The sequence below is a fragment of the Acipenser ruthenus genome, unplaced genomic scaffold (genome assembly GCF_902713425.1).
Source record: "Acipenser ruthenus unplaced genomic scaffold, fAciRut3.2 maternal haplotype, whole genome shotgun sequence".
Classification (NCBI taxonomy): Eukaryota; Metazoa; Chordata; class Actinopteri; order Acipenseriformes; family Acipenseridae; genus Acipenser; species Acipenser ruthenus.
In genome coordinates, this window is record NW_026707684.1 from 1 (window position 1) to 22,500 (window position 22,500).

Below are 22,500 nucleotides of genomic sequence, written 5' to 3' on the forward strand. Positions count from 1 at the left end.
AGCAGCTTTCACTGGACTCTGAAGCTGAGTGAGTTCATTCTATATAGAGGGGGTGGAATTCAATATGTTAACAAGGGAACATTATTCAGCAGCTTTCACTGGACTCTATGAAGCTGAGGGAGTTCATTCTATATAGAGGGTGTGGAATTCAATATGTTAACAAGGGAACATTATTCAGCAGCTTTCATTGGACTCTGAAGCTGAGTGAGTTCATTCTATATAGAGGGGGTGGAATTCAATATGTTAACAAGGGAACATTATTCAGCAGCTTTCATTGGACTCTATGAAGCTGAGGGAGTTCATTCTATATAGAGGGGGTGGAATTCAATATGTTAACAAGGGAACATTATTCAGCAGCTTTCATTGGACTCTATGAAGCTGAGGGAGTTCATTCTATATAGAGGGGGTGGAATTCAATATGTTAACAAGGGAACATTATTCAGCAGCTTTCATTGGACTCTATGAAGCTGAGGGAGTTCATTCTATATAGAGGGGGTGGAATTCAATATGTTAACAAGGGAACATTATTCAGCAGCTTTCATTGGACTCTATGAAGCTGAATCAGTTCATTCTATATAGAGGGTGATGCTGCTAAACTTTTGTCCACAGCTGTACATGATGTATCATAATAGAGGTCTGTATCGCTTGTGATACGAGACCACAGCATAAGGAACTACAGCTCCCAGCATGCCTCACCATTGCTGCGGGTGCAGAGGCATGCTGGGAACCGTAGTCCTAGCCAGCATGTTAATTCTACAGGAGACGCTAAACTTTTGCCCATCTATCTATCTATCTATAGTTTGTGTCCCCATAGCTGAAATAAGCGTTGGGAGTCGATATGCAAATCTATTAAAATGAACCAAATCAGAAAATAAACATTTATTTTATAATAGCGATTAGTTCCTACATTTTTCGTATTTAACACATTGGTGTCTAGCGAGATGTTGTTATGGTTTTCAGGATATAACTGTGAAATTAAACATTAAAAAAAGTACTTATTTAATTTATTTATTTATTTATTTTAATTCTACAATCTAATAAAATTAGTTCCATCATTTTTTTTTAAATATTTTTCTTAACCCGAAACATTTTGTAAAATTCTATTTATTTTTTTTAAAAGAAAACTTTTTTTTGTTATTTAAAAATTATAAATATATATATATATATACACACACACACACACATATTTTAATAATAATATATTTTTAAAGGGCAACCAGGTTTTATAAGCAAGCCAATGCCGCCATCTACAGGACGATACACGCACTGCAGTTACGGAAAAAGCCGAAGTTTGCTCTCCGGAAAGTCCCGAACGCCCCCCCCCCCCACTCTCTCCCATTGCTCTCCCTCCCCCCCCCCCGAGGAGTAGAAACAACAAGCGGCCATTTTGTTTGTGCGGAGAGACACCGAGAGAAGCTTTCGAGAGAAAAAACCGAGGCGAGCAGCGAGCGAGCGAGCGAGCTAGTCAGGCACCGAGCGAACCCAGATTCGCCGCCGCCGTCCCGACACTCCCGAGCGGACCGCGGAGAAGGAGCGTCCCGCCGCATCTCGACTGGAGCAACACCGGCCGAAGCCGAACAAGAGGAATTAAAAATCAATTTTTTTTTTTTTTTTTTTTTTTGAAAAAAGGATTTTTTTTTTTTTTTTTTTACCGACCCAAAAATAGGGGAGGCAGAAGAAAGCGATATATTTATATATTTATATATATATCGTTATTGCCTGAGTGAGGAGAGAGAGAGCGAGGAAACAAAACAACGATTTTTAAAATAATTTATGAGATATATATCCAACGATACGAAAGAGAAAGGGAGAGAGAGAAAACGCGAATGGAGAAAAGAGGAATCGACGATTAGAAAAAGAGAGAGAGAGAGGGGGAAAAAAAGCGGACGGATGAAATATTGATGATAATAATACTACTAATAACGACAAAGACTTGGGAGATTTAAAATTAAATTAAAAAACCCCGCAAGGAACCGAGAAGGAGAAGATTTCTGCGACCCAAAAAAAAAAAAACACATTTTTTTTTTTCTTAAACACAACGCAGATTTTTTTCCTGCCTAATATTTAAAAAAATACATACAGAATATCACCGCGAGCGAACAGCGCGACCTACCCCTTTTTTTCACGATATTTTCTACCGCCACGACCTAACGTTCTTTTTATTGCTCGACCGAAACCGGAGATTGATCGACACACACCGTCTCTCGCATATCGTACGAACTGGGATTTGACAACATCAAACGCGGGTCGTTTTATTTTCCTGCAGATTCGTGTCCCTCACCACCACTGAAGATAAACAGAGAATTTGCAACACATTTTTTAAGTGGCGTGTGTGTACTTAAAAATAAATAGAACGACAAGACTCCACGGCACAGTGCTATTATTATTATTATAATTATTATTATTATTATTATTATTATTATTTTGTTTTATAAATTGCCAGGATATTATAGAGCATTAATATCGACCAATTAATCAAGCAAGCCACGATTTAAATTGACATTATTTTCTTGGGAGAGGATACAGAGAGACAAACGCCAACTACACTGGTGGCAGTAGTTTCCTATTTTTCAAACACAACGAGAGAAACAAGGGGGAGTGATTTATTTATATAGAGACCTATTTTATTTTCACGCTGCCCTGCCTCTCTCCTCAGACACACAGGGACAGAAACTAAGTAAGCAAACGTCCGGATAGCTGGTTAATATTTTTTTTGACGAATCAAAGCGCAGTTTTAAATATAGCCCCTGTACAGATAGCTAGAAAAAAGGAAAACTTAGTTTTTTCCTGTCGTGTGGTGTTTTTTTTGTGTGTGTCTCAACGGATTACCCCTTCATGGTCTACGAACTGGTGGCGATTAGTCACGATTAATCGTTTTTATAAATAATAATTCGATGACATGTTGTCATTTTTTTTTTATCACAAGTAAGCTTGTTTAATAACGACACTTCTCAGCCGCCTTAAAAGCTGAAATAATAACCGGCGATTGATATTATCGATTAATCGTTTGCTAATATACCGAGAATCTTGCCTCAAGATCGACTTTTTTATTATTTTGTAACCTTTTGGTCAAGTTGATCGGGCAAAATCGTCACAGAACCGAGTTGGTTACAAAAAATAGATTTGGTGGGCTTGTAATTTAGCAGGTGGAGTTTTTTTTAAAAAAACAAACTAAATTATTCGAGTCTGGGAAACTATGAATTAAGACGCGTGGGGGGGTGGGTGGGGTGACGTATATAATCGACCTCACTATTACGAACAAACCCGACTTGTGTTGAAAATCGCACAGTAAAAGCGACTGCAGACAGTGTGTAACTTTTTTCCTATCACTGTAATTATTATTATTAATATTAATATTATTATTATTAGGGGTGTCCGTTTATTATTGCCCGGGTGAGATGTTTTTAATCGCGATTAGGACCAGTCGTGGCAATACTAGGATGCCTCAATTAGCCACCGCGTTGTGGCATTTTTTAATCCGTTTGTGAAGCAGCAAATTTGGAGGGGTGTGCGTTTGATTTATTTAGTCCTGTGGAGGAGGAGGAGGAGGAGGTAGAATATTTGGTTCTCCTTTTTTTTTTTTGTGTGAGTTTGACGTTGCAATATTATTACCCAGCAAGTAATGCTGGATAATAATGAAAATAAGGATCCGGTAATGATGGAGGATCAACCATTGGACATTATTACAGCCATATGAGTTAGTTTAGCGACTACAAGGCCTCTTCTGGAGTCCCTCTCTCCTCTTTTTTTTCATTTTTTCACTCCCTTTCTCCAAAAAAGAAAACACACGAGAGAGAGAGAGGAGGGGAATAACGTGAGGAAAAGGAGAGACGTGAAAAGAAAAGACTATTTATTATTTTAAATAAAGAACAAGGATTTTTTTTTTTTTTTGGTGGTGTTTATTATTATTATTATTATTATTATTATTATTTGTTGTTAATTTGTGGAAAATGGCCGATAATGTTTTGGATCCCGGTCCGCCTTCTGCTAAGCGGCCTAAACTCTCTTCCCCGGCGCTGTCGGTCTCCGCGAGCGACGGAACAGGTAAATAATTAAAAAAAAAAGCTTTTAATTTAATTTTTTTTTACTCACAACGGTATTTAAAACATTAAATTTGAGTTTCTTTGTGTTTTATTGAAGCGTTGTGGCTTGTTAGGATGTCAGTCGTAGTAGTGGTTGTGTGTGTGGGGGTTGGTAAATTTTTACACCACGATAAACAAATATATTTTAAAAAAAACATCATATAACGAGTTATAAATACCTTAAAGGGTTTTTTTTTAACTGAAAGGTGAGGTAAAAATCACTTATTTTAAATTGTTTTTGTACGCTAGCTTTTTTTTTAAAACCAGCGTTTTTCCTTTTTGTAAATTTCATTTTTTTTTTACGTCGTCCAAACGCTTGTGTTTTTTTTTGTTTTAGTCTCGTTTCGATATCTGTGTGTTTTAAAATGGGGTTTTCTCTTTTTTTTTTAAATGTGTGGAAATTGGTTTCTGTTGTTTTAATTATATTATCTGCTGTTTTGAGTCGAGGCCTTGTGTATTTTTTAGCTTCATTGTTCATCGTCTTCGTCACTTTTTTGTTTTACTGTTTGATAAACGGGGACCGTCTTCATCCTTTTAATTTAAATGTGCTCTCTTTATAAATTTTCTACACGTTTATAATCACGTCAAAGCCTTTGTCTTTTTTTTAAAAAAATATATAATTTTATTTAAAAACTCGACGCATTTTACGAAGGCAGTTTATCGTAGATTTTCCCCGTGTTTCTCCTAATTGTTTGGTCTTTTGTTAATGTACCCTTCTCGTTGTCCTTTTTTTTTATTTTAAAGACGTTTATTTATTTTTTTTACATCTAAAAATTCACTTTTAACACAACGTTTTTAAGGCGCTGACTCCGCTGATCCCGCCATAGTTTTTGTATCGAGTCTAAATCTTAAATCGATATCATTACGTTTTGGTGCTGTAGTAATTTTTTCATTTTTATATCACTATTGCTCTATTTTCTTTACATTTTCTTCAACGTAACTGTCTTTTACAACAGTGTATGCTTTTTAAAAACAGATTAAAAGCTGTTTATCTTTTTATTTATGTGTGTGTGTGTTATATATATTTCTCAAATCTTGCTTGTGGCTTAAAGTTTTATAACTTTTGTGATCGTGTTTACTTTGGATACGATTGTCTGTGGCAGATCAATTGTACAGAAATTCACAAGCATGTCAACTAGCCTCTGCTTGCGTTGATTTTGTGTAGTTGTCTCCTTTTTTTCTGCACGTTTAATAATTACTGTGTGTGTGTGTGGCATATGTTTGATAACTGTGTGTGTGTGTGTCTCTGTGTGTGTGTGTGTGTGTGTGTATATATAATGTGTGTGTGTGTGTATAATGTGTGTGTGTGTGTGTGTATATAATGTGTGTGTGTATAATGTGTGTGTGTATATAATGTGTGTGTGTGTATAATGTGTGTGTATATAATGTGTGTGTGTGTGTGTATACTGTGTGTGTATATAATGTGTGTGTATATATAATGTGTGTGTATAATGTGTATGTGTGTGTGTATATAGTGTGTGTGTATATAGTGTGTGTGTGTGTGTATATAATGTGTGTATATAATGTGTGTGTATAATGTGTATGTGTGTGTGTATATAGTGTGTGTATATAGTGTGTGTGTGTGTATATAGTGTGTATATAATGTATGTGTGTGTGTGTGTGTATATAATGTGTGTGTATAATGTGTATGTGTGTGTGTATATAGTGTGTGTATATAGTGTGTGTGTGTATATAGTGTGTATATAATGTATGTGTGTGTGTGTGTATATATATATATATATATATATGTGTGTGTGTTTGTGTGTGTGTATATAATGTGTGTGTGTGTGTGTATATATAATGTGTGTGTGTGTGTGTGTATATATATATGTGTGTGTATAATGTGTATATGTGTGTGTATATGTGTGTGTATGTGTGTATATATATATAATGTGTGTGTGTGCGCGCGCACATTTTATTAAAACATCTCAAGATTTGTCATTAAGACACGTTGTTTTTTTATATATATACCTGCCTGCATGAAAATCAAATCCCGCTCAGCACCCAGCGATGCAGAAACAAGATGCTCTGGTGTGTGATAATGCTACGTCGCTGTGTGCTTGAATTAATTAAGAGGCATCAGAAACCACTGATGAAAAGTCTCGCCCATCTTAGTTTGTTTCAGCCTGTTGTTGCGTTTCTCTTACTGTGTGACCTACCTGTTCAACCTCAGTCATCCATTCGAGGCGTTCAGAAGTTGCCTGAGTTTTTGGTGGTTTGATTTTTAAACTGGCAAGAAGTCAAAACCGCAGAAGTAATGGGGTGTTCTGATATATATACACACCACACACACTGTGTGTGTGATTTTATAATCTATCTATCTGTCTATCTATCTGTCTATCCTATCTGGATCACTCTGCTGTGCAATAGGAGTCTGATTCCCCTCCCTGATCTCTCTGTCTAAATATCCCACAGTTCCCAGCAATATCCAGTAGCTCTCTTCACTATAAAATCAGCTACAAACCTCCTTCAACCAAAGTCTATCTACAGGGCTGGGAATCGGACTCCTGTTGCACAGCAGTGTGATCCAGTCCAGGTTTTACTGCTACCAGCTTGATCAGCCCCCAGTGTGTCTAGCTAACAAGCTCAGGTGTGTCTTATTATTAAACTCCTAGTGAAACCAGGACTGGATCGCACTGCTGTGCAGCGGGAGTCTGATTCCCAGCCCTGTAGATAGAAAGCAGAGAAACTCTTCTGTGCAGTAGAATGATTGTTATTGATTTCAGACCTCATCCCCTTTTAGTCAGTTCCAACACACCATCGTGTTCTGACTGCAGCTTTAATGACACTAAACTCTTTTCAGAATGTAGTAAACTAACACAGACCCCAAGAAGAAGGGATTCTATATTATACTGTAGCGTCAAACTGAACAGGATTGTGGGGCTCTGTCTGTCTGTCTGTCTGTCTGTCTGTCTGTCTGTCTGTCTGCAGCTTTAATGACACTAAACTCTTTTCAGAATGTAGTAAACTAACACAGACCCCAAGAAGAAGGGATTCTATATTATACTGTAGCGTCAAACCGAACAGGATTGTGGGGCTCTGTCCGTCTGTCTGCAGCTTTAATGACACTAAACTCTTTTCAGAATGTAGTAAACTAACACAGACCCCAAGAAGAAGGGATTCTATATTATACTGTAGCGTCAAACCGAACAGGATTGTGGGGCTCTGTCTGTCTGTCTGTCTCTGTCTGTCTGTCTGTCTGTCTGCAGCTTTAATGACACTAAACTCTTTTCAGAATGTAGTAAACTAACACAGACCCCAAGAAGAAGGGATTCTATATTATACTGTAGCGTCAAACCGAACAGGATTGTGGGGCTCTGTCTGTCTTACATTTTCACACACATCTCGAAGCGATCGTCCTATTGGGATGAAACTCGCTCAGGATCTTCTTGAGCTCACAAGCTACTGAGAGGATCACAGTTTGTAAATAATGGCAAATCTACTTTGTCAGGTTTACGGACGATTCGAATGTCGAGAGACTGGCGTGGATGTCCTAATAAAAGATCAATTGATCGTATTAAAAACGACGGGACCGTTTTGTGAGAAGGATAATAATGAGTGAAATGAGAGACGGGTGTGGGTGTGTGTGTGTGTGTGTCAGTGCGTGTGCGTGTCCACGCCAGTAATTAAACACGCTTCATTCAAAGAACGAGAGCCGGTCTGCGATTTTACTGCTGTCAAATTGCTAGATAGCGACGTGATTCTCCTTTAAAAGAAAATAAAATCATTCAAATACGCTACCAGATTTTCAAACGCCTGCGCAGAGCTTAGCAAATGCCCCTAAAATTATTATTATTATTATTATTATTATTATTATTATTATTATTATTATTATTAATTAGTTGTTCAGCGGAGGCTTTTTCTCCAAAGCGACTTCCAGAGACTAGGGGGGTGAACTCTGCATCATCAACAACTGCTGCTGCTGCTGCTGCAGAGTCACTTCCAATAGGAGCTCGTTTGTTTGACGTCTCGTCCGAAGGACGGAGCACAAGGAGGTGAAGCGACTCGCTCAGGGTCACACACACGCACACACAGGGAGTCAGTGGCTGAGATTTGAACCTCCTGGTATCAAGATCCCTTTTCTCTAACCACTGGGCCCCTGTTAGTTGGACTAGACTATTGATTCTTAAAATCCATCCCAACCCCACAACCTTGGTTTAACCAGACTGTCAGGTGTTGAAACTGAAGCAGCTCGGACTGCTGTATGATACTGACGTCTCTTTAAAATGTTTAATTAACCCTATAGGTGATAAACTGAGGCTACTTTATCAGGGTTAGAAACTCACACTAGCCCTGCTGCTGCTGCTGCTGCATCCAGTCCTGGGGTTCAGAGCTCCCCTCAATGAAGTCTAGTTTTATTAATTATTGAAATGATCAGGAGCCAGGAGTTTGAGCAGGGTTACAAACTCACACTAGCCCTGCTGCTGCTGCTGCTGCACCCAGTCCTGGGGTTCAGAGCTCCCCTCAATGAAGTCTAGTATTATTATTATTATTAATATTGAAATGATCAGGAGCCAGGAGTTTGAGCAGGGTTACAAACTCACACTAGCCCTGCTGCTGCTGCTGCTGCTGCACCCAGTCCTGGGGTTCAGAGCCCCCCTCAATGAAGTCTATTATTATTAATATTGAAATGATCAGGAGCCAGGAGTTTGAGCAGGGTTACAAACTCACACTAGCCCTGCTGCTGCTGCTGCTGCTGCTGCACCCAGTCCTGGGGTTCAGAGCTCCCCTCAATGAAGTCTAGTATTATTAATATTGAAATGATCAGGAGCCAGGAGTTTGAGCAGGGTTACAAACTCACACAAGCCCTGCTGCTGCTGCTGCACCCAGTCCTGGGGTTCAGAGCTCCCCTCAATGAAGTCTAGTATTATTAATATTGAAATGATCAGGAGTTTGAGACTAAATTGAGTTCTGAACCCCAGGACTGGGTGCAGCAGCAGCAGCAGCAGGGCTAGTGTGAGTTTCTAACAATGATATTAAGTTCTCAACAACAACACTGAAAACGTCATGCAAAAATGCCCTTCATTATCAGTGCAAATTATTCTGTGATTAGCGAATATCATGAAACGATGCCAAAAACGTCTCGCCGAAAAACTGCACACAGTAAATACTGTGGATCTGAGAGCCAGCAAATTCAATACAGTCTAGTGTAGAGAACTCAGTGCTGTGGATCTGAGAGCCAGCTAATTCAATACAGTCTAGTATAGAGAACTCAGTGCTGTGGATCTGAGAGCCAGCTAATTCAATACAGTCTAGTATAGAGAACTCAGTGCTGTGGATCTGAGAGCAGCTAATTCAATACAGTCTAGTATAGAGAACTCAGTGCTGTACTTGAGATCTGAGAGCAGCAAATTCAATACAGTCTAGTATAGAGAACTCAGTGCTGGGGATCTGAGAGCAGCTAATTCAATACAGTCTAGTATAGAGAACTCAGTGCTGTACTGGGGATCTGAGAGCAGTTAATTCAATACAGTCTAGTGTAGAGAACTCAGTGCTGTGGATCTGAGAACAGCTAATTCAATACAGTCTAGTATAGAGAACTCAGTGCTGTGGATCTGAGAGCAGCTAATTCAATACAGTCTAGTATAGAGAACTCAGTGCTGTGGATCTGAGAGCAGCTAATTCAATACAGTCTAGTATAGAGAACTCAGTGCTGTGGATCTGAGAGCAGCTAATTCAATACAGTCTAGTATAGAGAACTCAGTGCTGTGGATCTGAGAGCAGCTAATTCAATACAGTCTAGTATAGAGAGCTGACACATACCTACACACACACACACACAGTCACACGCAGATATATACACACACACATAAACACACTGTAGTCTCTCTGCATAGTTCTGAATGGTGGTGAAATCAATGGTAAACGTTTGGGTAGGGTTCGCTCGCGGGTTCAATCCTGTTATCAGACACACTTCATTATGGGATGGATGTCGTCTGCAGAGTCCTTGTATTGCAAAATACTTTCTCTGCTGTGAGCCTTGCAGTTGCACAATAAATAACTAAATAAGAAGTCACTCAGTTCGATGGATACCCTGCTAGCCACTTTTCTGTTGTCTTTACTAGGAGTAGAAATGGTCAGTTTTACAGCGTCTGGGAAATTGAGTCCAGTTTAGCTCCTGCTTTTGCTGTAGAAATACTGAAAGAAACTAACGTTTCCACTAGAGGTCTCTCTCGGCGTCTTCAGTGTGAATTCAACGGCAAACGTTTCCACTAGAAGTCTTTCTCAGCGTCTTGCACAGCAGTGTGATCCAGTCCTGGTTTCACTAGGAGTTTAATAATCAGACACACCTGAGCTTGTTAGCTAGACACACTGGGGGCTGATCAAGCTGGTAGCAGTAAAACCTGGAATGGATCACATTGCTGTGCGATAGGAGTCCGATTCCCCTCCCTGATCTCTCTGTCTAAATATCCCACAGTTCCCAGCAATATCCTGTAGCTCTCTTCACTATAAAATCAGCTACAAACCTCCTTCAACCAAAGTCTATCTACAGGGCTGGGAATCAGACTCCCGCTGCACAGCAGTGTGATCCAGTCCTGGTTTCACTGGGAGTTTAATAATCAGACACACCTGAGCTTGTTAGCTGGACACACTCGGGGCTGATCAAGCTGGTTGTAAAACCTGGACTGGATCACACTGCTGTGCAATAGGAGTCTTCCATGTATGTGTGAAAAAAAAGCCTCCTATTTTCTGTTTTAAAAGCTTCCATTTCACCCTCGTATTTATCTCTCGCTGTGATAAACTAGAAGTCCTGTCTTGGGTTTACCATTTCTGAAGAGATTTTGTACTTTTTTTAACCTGTTGCCTTAGTAATGGTTGTTAGGGGAAACGGTGGTGTTGTTGTGTGAAGCCTTGACCCTAATACTACAGCTATGACCAAAAGCTTAGCATCATCACCCTGGCTAGGACTGCAGCTCCCAGCATGCCTCTGCACCCGCGGCCATGGTGAGGCATGCTGGGAGCTGTAGTTCTTTATGCTGTGGTCTCGTATCACAAGCGATACAGACCTCTATTACGATACATCATGTACAGCTGTGGGCAAAAGTTTAGCAGCATCACCCTCTATATAGAATGAACTGATTCAGCTTCATAGAGTCCAATGAAAGCTGCTGAATAATGTTCCCTTGTTAACATATTGAATTCCACCCCCTCTATATAGAATGAACTCCCTCAGCTTCATAGAGTCCAATGAAAGCTGCTGAATAATGTTCCCTTGTTAACATATTGAATTCCACACCCAGCGCTTTGTAGTTTTCCAGATACTGAACAAAAAAACTGACAAATCTAACTACTGGACTGCGATTATGGTTTCCGGTATAGACTTTAGCCTAACCTCTCCCCCCTCTCTCTCCCCCCCCCTCCTGTAGATTTCGGCTCCCTGTTTGACCTGGAGCACGACCTCCCTGATGAGCTCATCAGCTCCACGGACCTGGGTCTCCAGAACGGGTCGGACCTGAGTCAGCTGCACACGAGTCTGGGTCAGGCCGTCCCGCTCGACGCGGCCTCCAAACACAAGCAACTCTCGGAGCTCCTGAGGGCCAGCAACGCCTCGAACCTGGGGCCCAGCCAGGGAGGGGCCAACAACAGCAGCAACACAACGGCCATGGGTCTCCTCAATAACATTAAACCGGGCTTGAGCCAGCAAGGGATGCTGGGAGGGATGACCTCAGCCATGATGGCCGGGCAGGCTGGGAACGGACAGCAGCAGCAGCAGCAGCAGCAGCAAGGGATGATGGGAGGTCAGGTGATGAACGGTTCCCTGGCTGCACCCCCTGCTGGCGGAGCTGGGAGAGGCCGGCCCGGGATGGCGTACCCCTCGAACGCGGGCGGTGGAATGGGGGCCGGGAATAACCTGCTGGCAGAGACGCTGCAACAAGGAGCCAGGGGCCCGCAGCCAGGGGCCATGAACAAGGTGGGGCTGAGGTTATTATTAGAGATGTGTGTGTGTGTGTGTGTGTGTGTGTGAGGATAGATAACAAGGTGGGCTGAAGTTATTATTACAGAGGGGTGTGTGTGTGTGTGTGAGGATAGATAACAAGGTGGGCTGAGGTTATTACAGAGGGGTGGGTGTGTATGTGTGTGTGTGTGTGTGAGGATAGATAACAAGGTGGGCTGAGGTTATTATTACAGAGGGGTGTGTGTATGTGTGTGTGTGTGAGGATAGATAACAAGGTGGGCTGAGGTTATTATTACAGAGGGGTGTGTGTATGTGTGTGTGTGGATAGATAGATAGTTAGGTAGAGAGATAACAAGGTGGGCTGGTTTTATTAGAGGTGTGTGTATTCGATAGATTTAATTTGCTTAATGGCAAACATTTCCACTAGAAGTCTGTCTGAGTCTTCAGTGTAAATTCAACGGCAAACGTTTCCACTAGAAGTCTCTCTCAGCGTCTTCAGTGTAAATTCAATGGCAAACGTTTCCACTAGAAGTCTCTCTCAGCGTCTTCAGTGTAAATTCAACGGCAAACGTTTCCACTAGAAGTCTCTCACAGCATCTTCAGTCTAAATTCAATGGCAAACGTTTCCACTAGAAGTCTCTCTCAGCGTCTTCAGTGTAAATTCAACAGCAAACGTTTCCACTAGAAGTCTCTCTCAGCGTCTTCAGTGTAAATTCAACGGCAAACGTTTCCACTAGAAGTCTCTCTCAGCGTCTTCAGTGTAAATTCAATGGCAAACGTTTCCACTAGAAGTCTCTCTCAGTGTCTTCAGTGTAAATTCAATGGCAAACGTTTCCACTAGAAGTCTCTCTCAGCGTCTTCAGTGTAAATTCAACTGCAAACGTTTCCACTAGAAGTCTCTCTCAGCGTCTTCAGTGTAAATTCAATGGCAAACGTTTCCTCTAGAAGTCTCTCTCAGCGTCTTCAGTGTAAATTCAACGGCAAACGTTTCCACTAGAAGTCTCTCTCAGCGTCTTCAGTGTAAATTCAATGGCAAACATTTCCACTAGAAGTCTCTCTCAGCGTCTTCAGTGTAAATTCAACGGCAAACGTTTCCACTAGAAGTCTCTCAGCGTCTTCAGTGTAAATTCAACGGCAAACGTTTCCACTAGAAGTCTCTCTCAGCGTCTTCAGTGTAAATTCAATGGCAAACGTTTCCACTAGAAGTCTCTCTCAGCGTCTTCAGTGTAAATTCAATGGCAAATGTTTCCACTAGAAGTCTCTCTCAGCATCTTCAGTGTAAATTCAATGGCAAACGTTTCCACTAGAAGTCTCTCTCAGCGTCTTCAGTGTAAATTCAATGGCAAATGTTTCCACTAGAAGTCTTTCTCAGCGTCTTCAGTCTAAATTCAATGGCAAACGTTTCTCAGCGTCTTGCACAGCAGTGTGATCCAGTCCTGGTTTCACTGGGAGTTTAATAATAAGACACACCTGAGCTTGTTAGCTAGACACACTGGGGGCTGATCAAGCTGGTAGCAGTAAAACCTGGACTGGATCACACTGCTGTGGGATAGGAGTCGGATTCCCAGCCCTGATCTCTCTGTCTAAATATCCCACAGTTCCCAGCAATATCCTGTAGCTCTCTTCACTATAAAATCAGCTACAAACCTCCTTCAACCAAAGTCTATCTACAGGGCTGGGAATCAGACTCCCGCTGCACAGCAGTGTGATCCAGTCCTGGTTTCACTAGGAGTTTAATAATAAGACACACCTGAGCTTGTTAGCTAGACACACTGGGGGCTGATCAAGCTGGTAGCAGTAAAACCTGGACTGGATCACGCTGCTGTGGGATAGGAGTCTGATTCGCAGCCCTGTGTTTTATATTAGTTTCTGTATCTGTGGAAGGCAGGAGTGTGTTTCAGTCTCGCTGTGCTTTCGTTTTGCAAACAGGTGTGTCTGGTTCCCTTTGAAAAGAGGCTGTGGTGTGTCTGTTTACTTTTTGTCGTCTGCGACACACATCAGTGACATCATAGCGAAAGCGAAACTCCGACGCCCGGTTGCCGTAGCGACACAACGCGTCGTTCTCAACCCTTTTCAAGCATGAAATATTGAACATAACTGGGGGGAAAAATCAATCAGTTTTGGAGACTTAAGAATGTCTTAGTTTTGAAATTACATTTTTGAATTTACACTGAAGACGCTGAGAGAGACTTCTAGTGGAAACGTTTGCCGTTGAATTTACACTGAAGACGCTGAGAGAGACTTCTAGAGGAAACGTTTGCCATTGAATTTACACTGAAGGACGCTGAGAGAGACGTCTAGTGGAAACGTTTGCCATTGAATTTACACTGAAGACGCTGAGGAGAGACTTCTAGTGGAAACGTTTGCCATTGAATTTACACTGAAGACGCTGAGAGAGACTTCTAGTGGAAACGTTTGCCATTGAATTTACACTGAAGACGCTGAGAGAGACTTCTAGAGGAAACGTTTGCCGTTGAATTCATGAAGTTTCTTTTAGTGTGTCTTTGTTTTTCAGCCCTTGTTGAGTGTCGTGGACGAAGCCCTTTTTATTTCAAGTATATCATTTTGATTTTAAAGTGGGGAATAGTATCTGTGTGTTGATTCAAATTAATTCATCAAATGTAACAGATTTCTCACCCTGGCGTGTTTTGAAAGTGTCCGTTTTTGTAGCCCTTGTGGTTTTTTCCAGCGCGTTTCACAATGTGTTTGATAGCGGGCAAACTGGAGGAAGAGTGATCTATCACCTTTGCTGGGAACGAGGGAGGGGCGTGTCTTAGAGTCTTGCACGGCTGTGACTCGCAGCAGTGGGTGTGGACTATTGGAATTCTGTTGAGAAAAGAGGCGGTGCCCTGCAGAAAGATGATGCCTCTGGAAAAGGGGGCGTGTCTAGGCTGCTGGAGGTTGAGATTACAGCTGCTTGGAAGAGGGAGGGGGTGTGGCTTAGAGGAAAGAGATTCTGAGTGGTAGCCTCTGGGAAGGGGGTGTGGTTTAAAGGAAAGATTCTGAGTGGTAGCCTCTGGGAAGGGGGTGTGGTTTAAAGGAAAGATTCTGAGTGGAAGCCTCAGGGAAGGGGGTGTGGTTTAGCGGAAAGATTCTGAGTGGTAGCCTCTGGGAAGGGGGTGTGGTTTAGAGGAAAGATTCTGAGTGGTAGCCTCTGGGAAGGGGGTGTGGTTTAGAGGAAAGAGATTCTGAGTGGTAGCCTCTGGGAAGGGGGTGTGGTTTAGAGGAAAGATTCTGAGTGGTAGCCTCTGGGAAGGGGGTGTGGTTTAGAGGAAAGAGATTCTGAGTGGTAGCCTCTGGGAAGGGGGTGTGGTTTAGAGGAAAGATTCTGAGTGGTAGCCTCTGGGAAGGGGGTGTGGTTTAGAGGAAAGAGATTCTGAGTGGAAGCCTCACTGAAAAGGGGTGTGGCTGTTCTGAGGCTGTAAGGTGATTGGTTGAGCAGGGGTGTGGCTATAATGTGAGTGTGTTTTGGGAAGGGAGGCGGGAGGTGTGTGTGTGTCCATGTCTTTGGGCCTGTGTGCTTTTATATTTTGGGAAGGGGGGAGGAGGAGAAGGAGGAGGGGAGTTTTTCGTTTAATTGTTCTGCAGATACACCAGCAAACCCCTGTTTTGTTTTTTTTCTAGATCTGAAACTCAAAGCTGTTTTCTAATTGGAACAAACTTCAGACTGGAATTTTTTTAATGGAAAGTACCATGAGTCTGCGTGTGTGTGAAATTAAATAACGTGACGGTTGTGTTTTTATATTAGATTCCACGGGGTTTAATTAAGATCCTTAGCAGTTATGCAATTATTTTTTGATTTGAGTTTTCAAAAATGTTTTATGAATTGCTTTGAATTTTATTTGTCATCTCATTGCGTCTTGAATCTACAGGGCTGGGAATCAGACTCCCGCTGCACAGCAGTGTGATCCAGTCCTGGTTTCACTGGGAGTTTAATAATCAGACACACCTGAGCTTGTTAGCTAGACACACTGGGGGCTGATCAAGCTGGTAGCAGTAAAACCTGGACTGGATCACACTGCTATGCAATAGGAGTCTGATTCCCAGCCCTGATCTCTCTGTCTAAATATCCCACAGTTCCCAGCAATATCCTGTAGCTCTCTCCACTATAAAATCAGCTACAAACCTCCTTCAACCAAAGTCTATCTACAGGGCTGGGAATCAGACTCCCGCTGCACAGCAGTGTGATCCAGTCCTGGTTTCACTAGGAGTTTAATAATAAGACACACCTGAGCTTGTTAGCTAGACACACTGGGGGCTGATCAAGCTGGTAGCAGTAAAACCTGGACTGGATCACACTGCTGTGCAATAGGAGTCTGATTCCCAGCCCTGATCTATTTTTTACCCAGAAAACCACTCTTCTTCAGCTCCAGTTAGTAAGAGAGTCTGAATCTGAGAGCAGTGTGTTGTATTATTTTGTTTTGCACTTTGATCCCTCTGCCTCGCCGCCTCCCTTTTTATTTAAGCCCTGTTTTGTTATTGCTGCTCAATCCTAACTCTTTGACTCCCCCGTGGGTTTGTCTGTGTTGAGGGCAGTCCCTCTCGCGGTGTCCTGGTTTCTGGTACACAGTGTTCAGTGCATCTCCCCTAGCGTGGGGTTAAACTCCACTCCGATCTCAAGGCTGAATCACCAGAACGATAGCGTTCTCTGTGTGTGTCTCCCTCTCTCTCTCTCTCTCTCTCTCTCTCTCTCTCTCTCTCTCTCTCTCTCTCTCTCTCTCTCTCTCTCTCTCTCTCTCTTTGTCTATCTCTCTGTTTCTCTATCTCTCTGTTTCTCTATCTCTCTGTTTCTCTATCTCTCTGTTTCTCTCTCGTTCTCTCTCTTGTTCTCTCTCACACTCGTTTTCTCTCTCAGAGATGCTTTATTCTCTCTCTGTCTATCTCTTTCTCTTTCAATTCAAATTCAGAGGTGTTTTATTCTCTCTATCTCTTGCTGTCTCTCCTCTCTCCGTCTTTCTCTCTCCTCTTCTCTTTCCTCTTTCTTTCTCTCATATTCCCCTTTTCTCTCCCCCGCTCCCTCTGTCTCTCGCTCATATTCCCCCCTCATTCCCCTCTTTCCTCTCCCTCTTCTCTCTCTCCTCTCCCCCTCTCATTCCTGTTTCCTCTCTCCTCTCCCCCTCTCCTTCCTCTCTCCCCCTCTCTCCTCTCTCCTACCTCTCTCTCCCCCTATCCCCCTCTCCCCCTCTCCCCCTCTCTCCTCTCCTCTCTCCTCCCTCCTCCCTCTCTCCCTCTCTCCCTCTCCCCCTCTCTCTGTCTCTCTCCTCCCTCTCCTCCTCCCTCTCTCTCCTCCCTCTCTCCCCCTTCTCTCTCTCTCTATCCTCTCTCCTCCCTCCCTCTCTCTCCCCCTCCCTCTCTCTCCCCCTCCCTCTCTCTCTCTCTCCTCCCTCTCCCTCTCTCTCCCCCTCCCTCTCTCTCTCTCTCCTCCCTCCCTCTCTCTCCTCCCTCCCTCTCTCTCCTCCCTCTCTCTCTCTCTCCCCCTCCCTCTCCTCTCTCTCAGGGTTTAGACTCCGCTGTGCTGTTGATAGTATCTTAAGTGCCGGTGTGATCTGTAATTGAGAAGTCCTCAAGCGAAGAGAAGAGAGTCAATATTGACGCGTGTCTTAGTGTGTGTCTCTTGTCTGTGTGTGTGTGTGTGTGTCTGTCTCTCTCTCCTCTTTCGTTCTCTCTATCTCCTCTCGTTCTCTCAAATTCAGAGGTGCTTTATTCTCACCCCACTCTCTCTCCCCCCTCTCTCTCCTCTCCCCCCTCTCTCTCCTCTCTCCCCTCTCTCTCCCCCCTCTCTCTCCTCTCCCCCCCTCCCCCCTCCCCCCTCTCTCTCCCCCCCTCCCCCCCTCCCCCCCTCCCCCCCTCTCTCTCCCCCCTCTCTCTCCCCCCTCTCTCTCTCCTCTCTCTCCCCCCTCTCTCCTCTCTCCCCCCTCTCTCCTCTCCCCCCTCTCTCTCTCTCCTCTCCCCCCTCTCTCTCCTCTCCCCCCTCTCTCTCTCCTCTCCCCCCTCTCTCCTCTCCCCCCTCTCTCTCTCTCCTCTCCCCCCTCTCTCTCCTCTCCCCCCTCTCTCTCCTCTCCCCCCTCTCTCTCTCTCCTCTCCCCCCTCTCTCTCTCTCCTCTCCCCCCTCTCTCTCCTCTCCCCCCTCTCTCTCCTCTCTCCCCCTCTCTCTCTCTCCTCTCTCCCCCTCTCTCTCTCTCCTCTCCCCCCTCTCTCTCCCACTCTCTCCCCCCTCTCTCTCCCACTCTCTCTCCCCTCTCTCTCCTCTCTCCCCCCCCTCTCTCTCTCTCTCCTCTCTCCCCCCTCTCTCCTCTCCCCCCCCCCTCTCTCCTCTCTCTCTCAAATTCAATGGTGCTTTATTGGCATGACAGACCTCAGCAGCATTGCCAAAGCAATTCCATTACATATCATATGAACAATATATTTACAATAACAACAAAAACGATAATTATGATAATAATAATAATAATAATAATAATAATAATAATAATAATAATAGACAGCTGGTATATAGAAAGCAACACAGGGCAGTGGTACAGAAGTATCGTCCTGTGTGTCCCTCGGGCTGGGGACGGCCTCTGCATACTGGGCAGCCAGTGGGACTGTGTGTCCCTCTCCCAGTGGGACTGTGTGTCTCTCTCCCAGTGGGACTAGTGTGTGTCTGTCCGTTTACAGAGTGATTTCTTTAAGCAAGGTTTGCATGCTGTTTTGCTCACTCCTCCCCTTCGTTGATTGATTTGATGGCTGATCGGCCTTCTCATCAGACCAGGGTGGTTTTACAGGGAGTAGACTTTGTGCAGTTTTACAGGGATGGAAAAGAGACTCTCATTGCGTAGCTGTGTGATCCATTCCTGGTTTCACAGCAGAGCTACTAAAAGAAATGGAATCAATTCAATGGCAAACGTTTCCACTAGAAGTCTCTCTCAGCGTCTTCAGTGTAAATTCATTGGCAAACGTTTCCACTAGAAGTCTCTCTCAGCGTCTTCAGTGTAAATTCAATGGCAAACGTTTCCACTAGAAGTCTCTCTCAGCGTCTTCAGTGTAAATTCAATGGCAAACGTTTCCACTAGAAGTCTCTCTCAGCGTCTTCAGTGTAAATTCAACGGCAAACGTTTCCACTAGAAGTCTTTCTCAGAGTCTTCAGTGTAAATTCAACGGCAAAGGTTTCCTCTAGAAGTCTCTCTCAGCGTCTTCATTGTGTGGTTCTGTTTCCTCAGATTGGTATGATGGGATCCGCGGGTCCCTACGGCTCCCCCTATGGACAGAACTCGACCCAGCAGCTTGGCGCCGGGGGACTGGGCCCTCAGATGCAGGGCAAAGCGGGCCTGCCCAACAACTTGACCCAGTTTGGGATGGAGAAGAAACAGACGGTCACTGCTGGCATGCCAAACATGGTGAGTGGGGTTGTATAGAAGGAACTACAGCTCCCAGCATGCCTCTGCACCCGCGGCCATGGTGAGGCATGCTGGGAGCTGTAGTTCTTTATGCTGTGCCCTCGTAGTCCAGTGATATTTTCATGTTAGATTTCGAATTGTCAGTGTTTTATAAACTTTTATAAACGACCTGGATCGCTTTGCGTTTCCAAGATCGTAAAAATAAAACCTTCAGTTAATTAAAAAAAATAAATAAACAGACTTTCATTTTGCGTAACAGCAGTGTTTGAGTCAGGCTGCTAACACTCTCGCTCTCTTTGTTTCTGTTTCTGTCCTTTCTTTCTCTCTTCTCTCACTCGCTCTCTTCCTCTCTTCTCTTGCTCTCGCTCTCTGTTTCGCTCTCACTCTCTCGCTCACTCTCTCGCTCTCTGTTTCTCTCTTTCGCTCTCTCGCTCCCTCTCTCTCGCTCTCTGTTTGTCTGTCTCGCTCCCTCTCTCGTTCTGTTTCTCTCTGTCTCTCTCCACTCACTCTCTCTTTGTCTCTCACGCTCTCTCTCTCGCTCCCTCTCGCTCCCTCTCTCTTCTCTCGCTATCTCTCTCGCTCCCTCTCTTCTTTCTCGCTGTCTCTGCTCTCTCTCCCTCTCACTCTCTCTCTGTGTTTCTCTCTCGCTCCCTCCCTCTCTCTTTCTCCCTCCCTCTCTCTCCCCCCTCTCTCTTGATCTCTCTGTGTTTCTCTCTCGCTCCCTCCCTCTCTTTCTCCCTCCCTCTATCTCTCTCTCCCCCCTCTATCTCTCTCCCCCCTCTCTCTCGATCTCTCTCGATCTCTCTCTGTGTTTCTCTCTCGCTCCCTCCCTCTCTCTCTCTCCCCCTCTCTCTCGCTCTCTCTCTCTGTGTTTCTCTCTCTCCCCCTCTCTCTCGCTCTCTCTCTCTGTTTCTCTCTCTCTCTCTCTCTCTCTCTCTTTCTCTCCCTCCCTCTCTCTCTCTCTCTCTCTCTTTACCCAGACTCCTCAGCAGCCCCTGCAGGTGACGGGCGGGGGGATGGCTCCGGGCCCCCCCGGCGCTCAGGGCATGGGCGTGGCCGGGGTGGCGCCCCCCACAGCCGACCCGGAGAAGCGCAAGCTGATCCAGCAGCAGCTGGTGCTGCTCCTGCACGCTCACAAGTGCCAGCGGAGAGAGCAGGCGAACGGGGAGATGCGCCAGTGCAACCTGCCTCACTGCCGAACCATGAAGAACGTGCTCAACCACATGACTCACTGCCAGGCTGGCAAGTCCTGCCAGGGTAAGAGAGGGGTTCAGCACTGCCCAGGAACGCAGGGGTCCCCCTCCCTGGTCCTGGGGGGGGCGGGCGGGAGAGATCTCTCCTGGTTTGAGTCCCAACTGTACACTGAATGAATTACTTCATTATTATTATTATTATTATTATTATTATTAATTTCTTAGCAGACGCCCTTATCCAGGGCGACTTACAATTGTTACAAGATATCACATTATTTTTACATACAATTCCTCATTTATACAGTTGGGTTTTTACTGGAGCAATCTAGGTAAAGTACCTTGCTCAAGGGTACAGCAGCAGTGTCCCCCACCTGGGATTGAACCCACGACCCTCCGGTCAAGAGTCCAGAGCCCTGACCGCTACTCCACACTGCTGCCCTTAATGAATTAGACCGATTACGCTTCTAAATCTGTCAATCAATCACTCTATTTTGAATAGCGCCTTTCATAGTGGACCACCGTCACAAATCGCTTCACAAGGTAGTCTAGCCCTTAATTTGTCCAATTAAAGGGTTCATAAGGATCTTTATTTGATCATTTTTCATGTTCCCATGTGTTGCTACAACTGTTTAAATAAGGTGTGTGTTATTTTTACATTTTGACCACTTTTTTAAAAATTTAATTGCATTTCCTGCCTCAAGATGGCTTCCCATGTACCTGCATTGGACCTCTCAGAACTCCATTTCCCATCATCCTCCTGCTCACTGGTATCACATGTACCCGCATGGACCCCTCAGAACTCCATTTCCCATCATCCTCCTGCTCACTGGTATCACATGTACCCACATGGACCCCTCAGAACTCCATTTCCCATCATTATATATATATATATATATATATTATATAATATATATTATATGTTTGTATGTATTTAATTTAAGACATATTTTGTAGTTTGTATATATATATATATATATTAGATATATGAACTATAAAATATATGTCTTTTAAAAAAATTAAATACATTTACAACATTAATGTGACTGAAACACGTTTGGGTGACGCTGTCCCTTTAAGTCCACCTGCAGGTTCTAGCGCGTGTGACGCACTGCTCTCAATACTCTGGACTGCAGCCGCCTGTCTGTGGCATTGCCCCCTGGTGGCTGTTGGGGGAATTTTTTTCATTTCATTTTTAAAATTTTTTTTACTGTATTTCAAAACTCATTAAATAAGCTCAGTGCTAAAACGAGTCGACGAACTAAATCTCCCTTTCAACCGCCTTCTCATCGGAGCAGCAAGAAAGCTGTTTTAATATTTAACAATCTGAACTGCCCGAGGAAAATTAAACAAACATATATATATATATATAGATAGATACAGATATTTAAATGCCTAATAAACTAGTTCGCTACAATTGGCAAAATGTCTTTTAATTTAGTTTTGTTACTGGTTTGGTTTTATATATGTTTGTGTGTTTTTACACCATCAGCACTCAGACCACCCCCTTATTATAAAGCCACATTTTGCCTAAATTACAAAGTTTTTGCATGTGGACGTATTTAGGAGGTTTGCTGATCCCATCAGTTAGAGAAAGGGGGTCTTGATACCAGGAGGTTCAAATTCCGGCTCAGCCACTGACTCCCTGTGTGTGTGTGTGTGTGTGTGTGTGTGTATGTGTGTGTGTGCGTGCGTGTGTGTGTGTGACCCTGAGCGAGTCGCTTCACCTCCTTGTGCTCCGTCCTTCGGATGAGACGTCAAACAAACGAGCTCCTATTGGAAGTGACTCTGCAGCAGCAGCAGCAGCAGTTGTTGATGATGCAGAGTTCACCCCCCTAGTCTCTGGAAGTCGCTTGACTCATTAATTATAATAAATAATAGTTTTTTTAACTAATGCTTTTGTTTTCTGTTCTCTCTCCCCTCCTCCCAGTCGCACACTGCGCCTCGTCCCGTCA

General features: G+C 43.8%; 1 protein-coding gene across 7 annotated transcripts in view; it reads left to right on the forward strand.

The window, feature by feature from the left end:
- The first annotated feature begins 3,220 nt into the window (after window positions 1-3,220).
- Window positions 3,221-22,500, forward strand: part of LOC131728038 (histone acetyltransferase p300-like) — a 63,745-nt gene continuing 44,465 nt past the window's right edge. For all 7 annotated transcript variants that reach the window (XM_059019248.1, XM_059019250.1, XM_059019251.1 and 4 more), the window contains exons 1-5: window positions 3,221-4,044; window positions 11,450-11,994; window positions 19,179-19,355; window positions 20,336-20,612; window positions 22,476-22,500. The exon at window positions 22,476-22,500 is cut by the window's right edge and continues 89 nt beyond it. In XM_059019248.1, coding sequence (XP_058875231.1) covers window positions 3,951-4,044; window positions 11,450-11,994; window positions 19,179-19,355; window positions 20,336-20,612; window positions 22,476-22,500 — 1,118 coding nt within the window. In that variant the 5' untranslated portion in view covers window positions 3,221-3,950. The remainder of the gene's footprint in view (window positions 4,045-11,449; window positions 11,995-19,178; window positions 19,356-20,335; window positions 20,613-22,475) is intronic.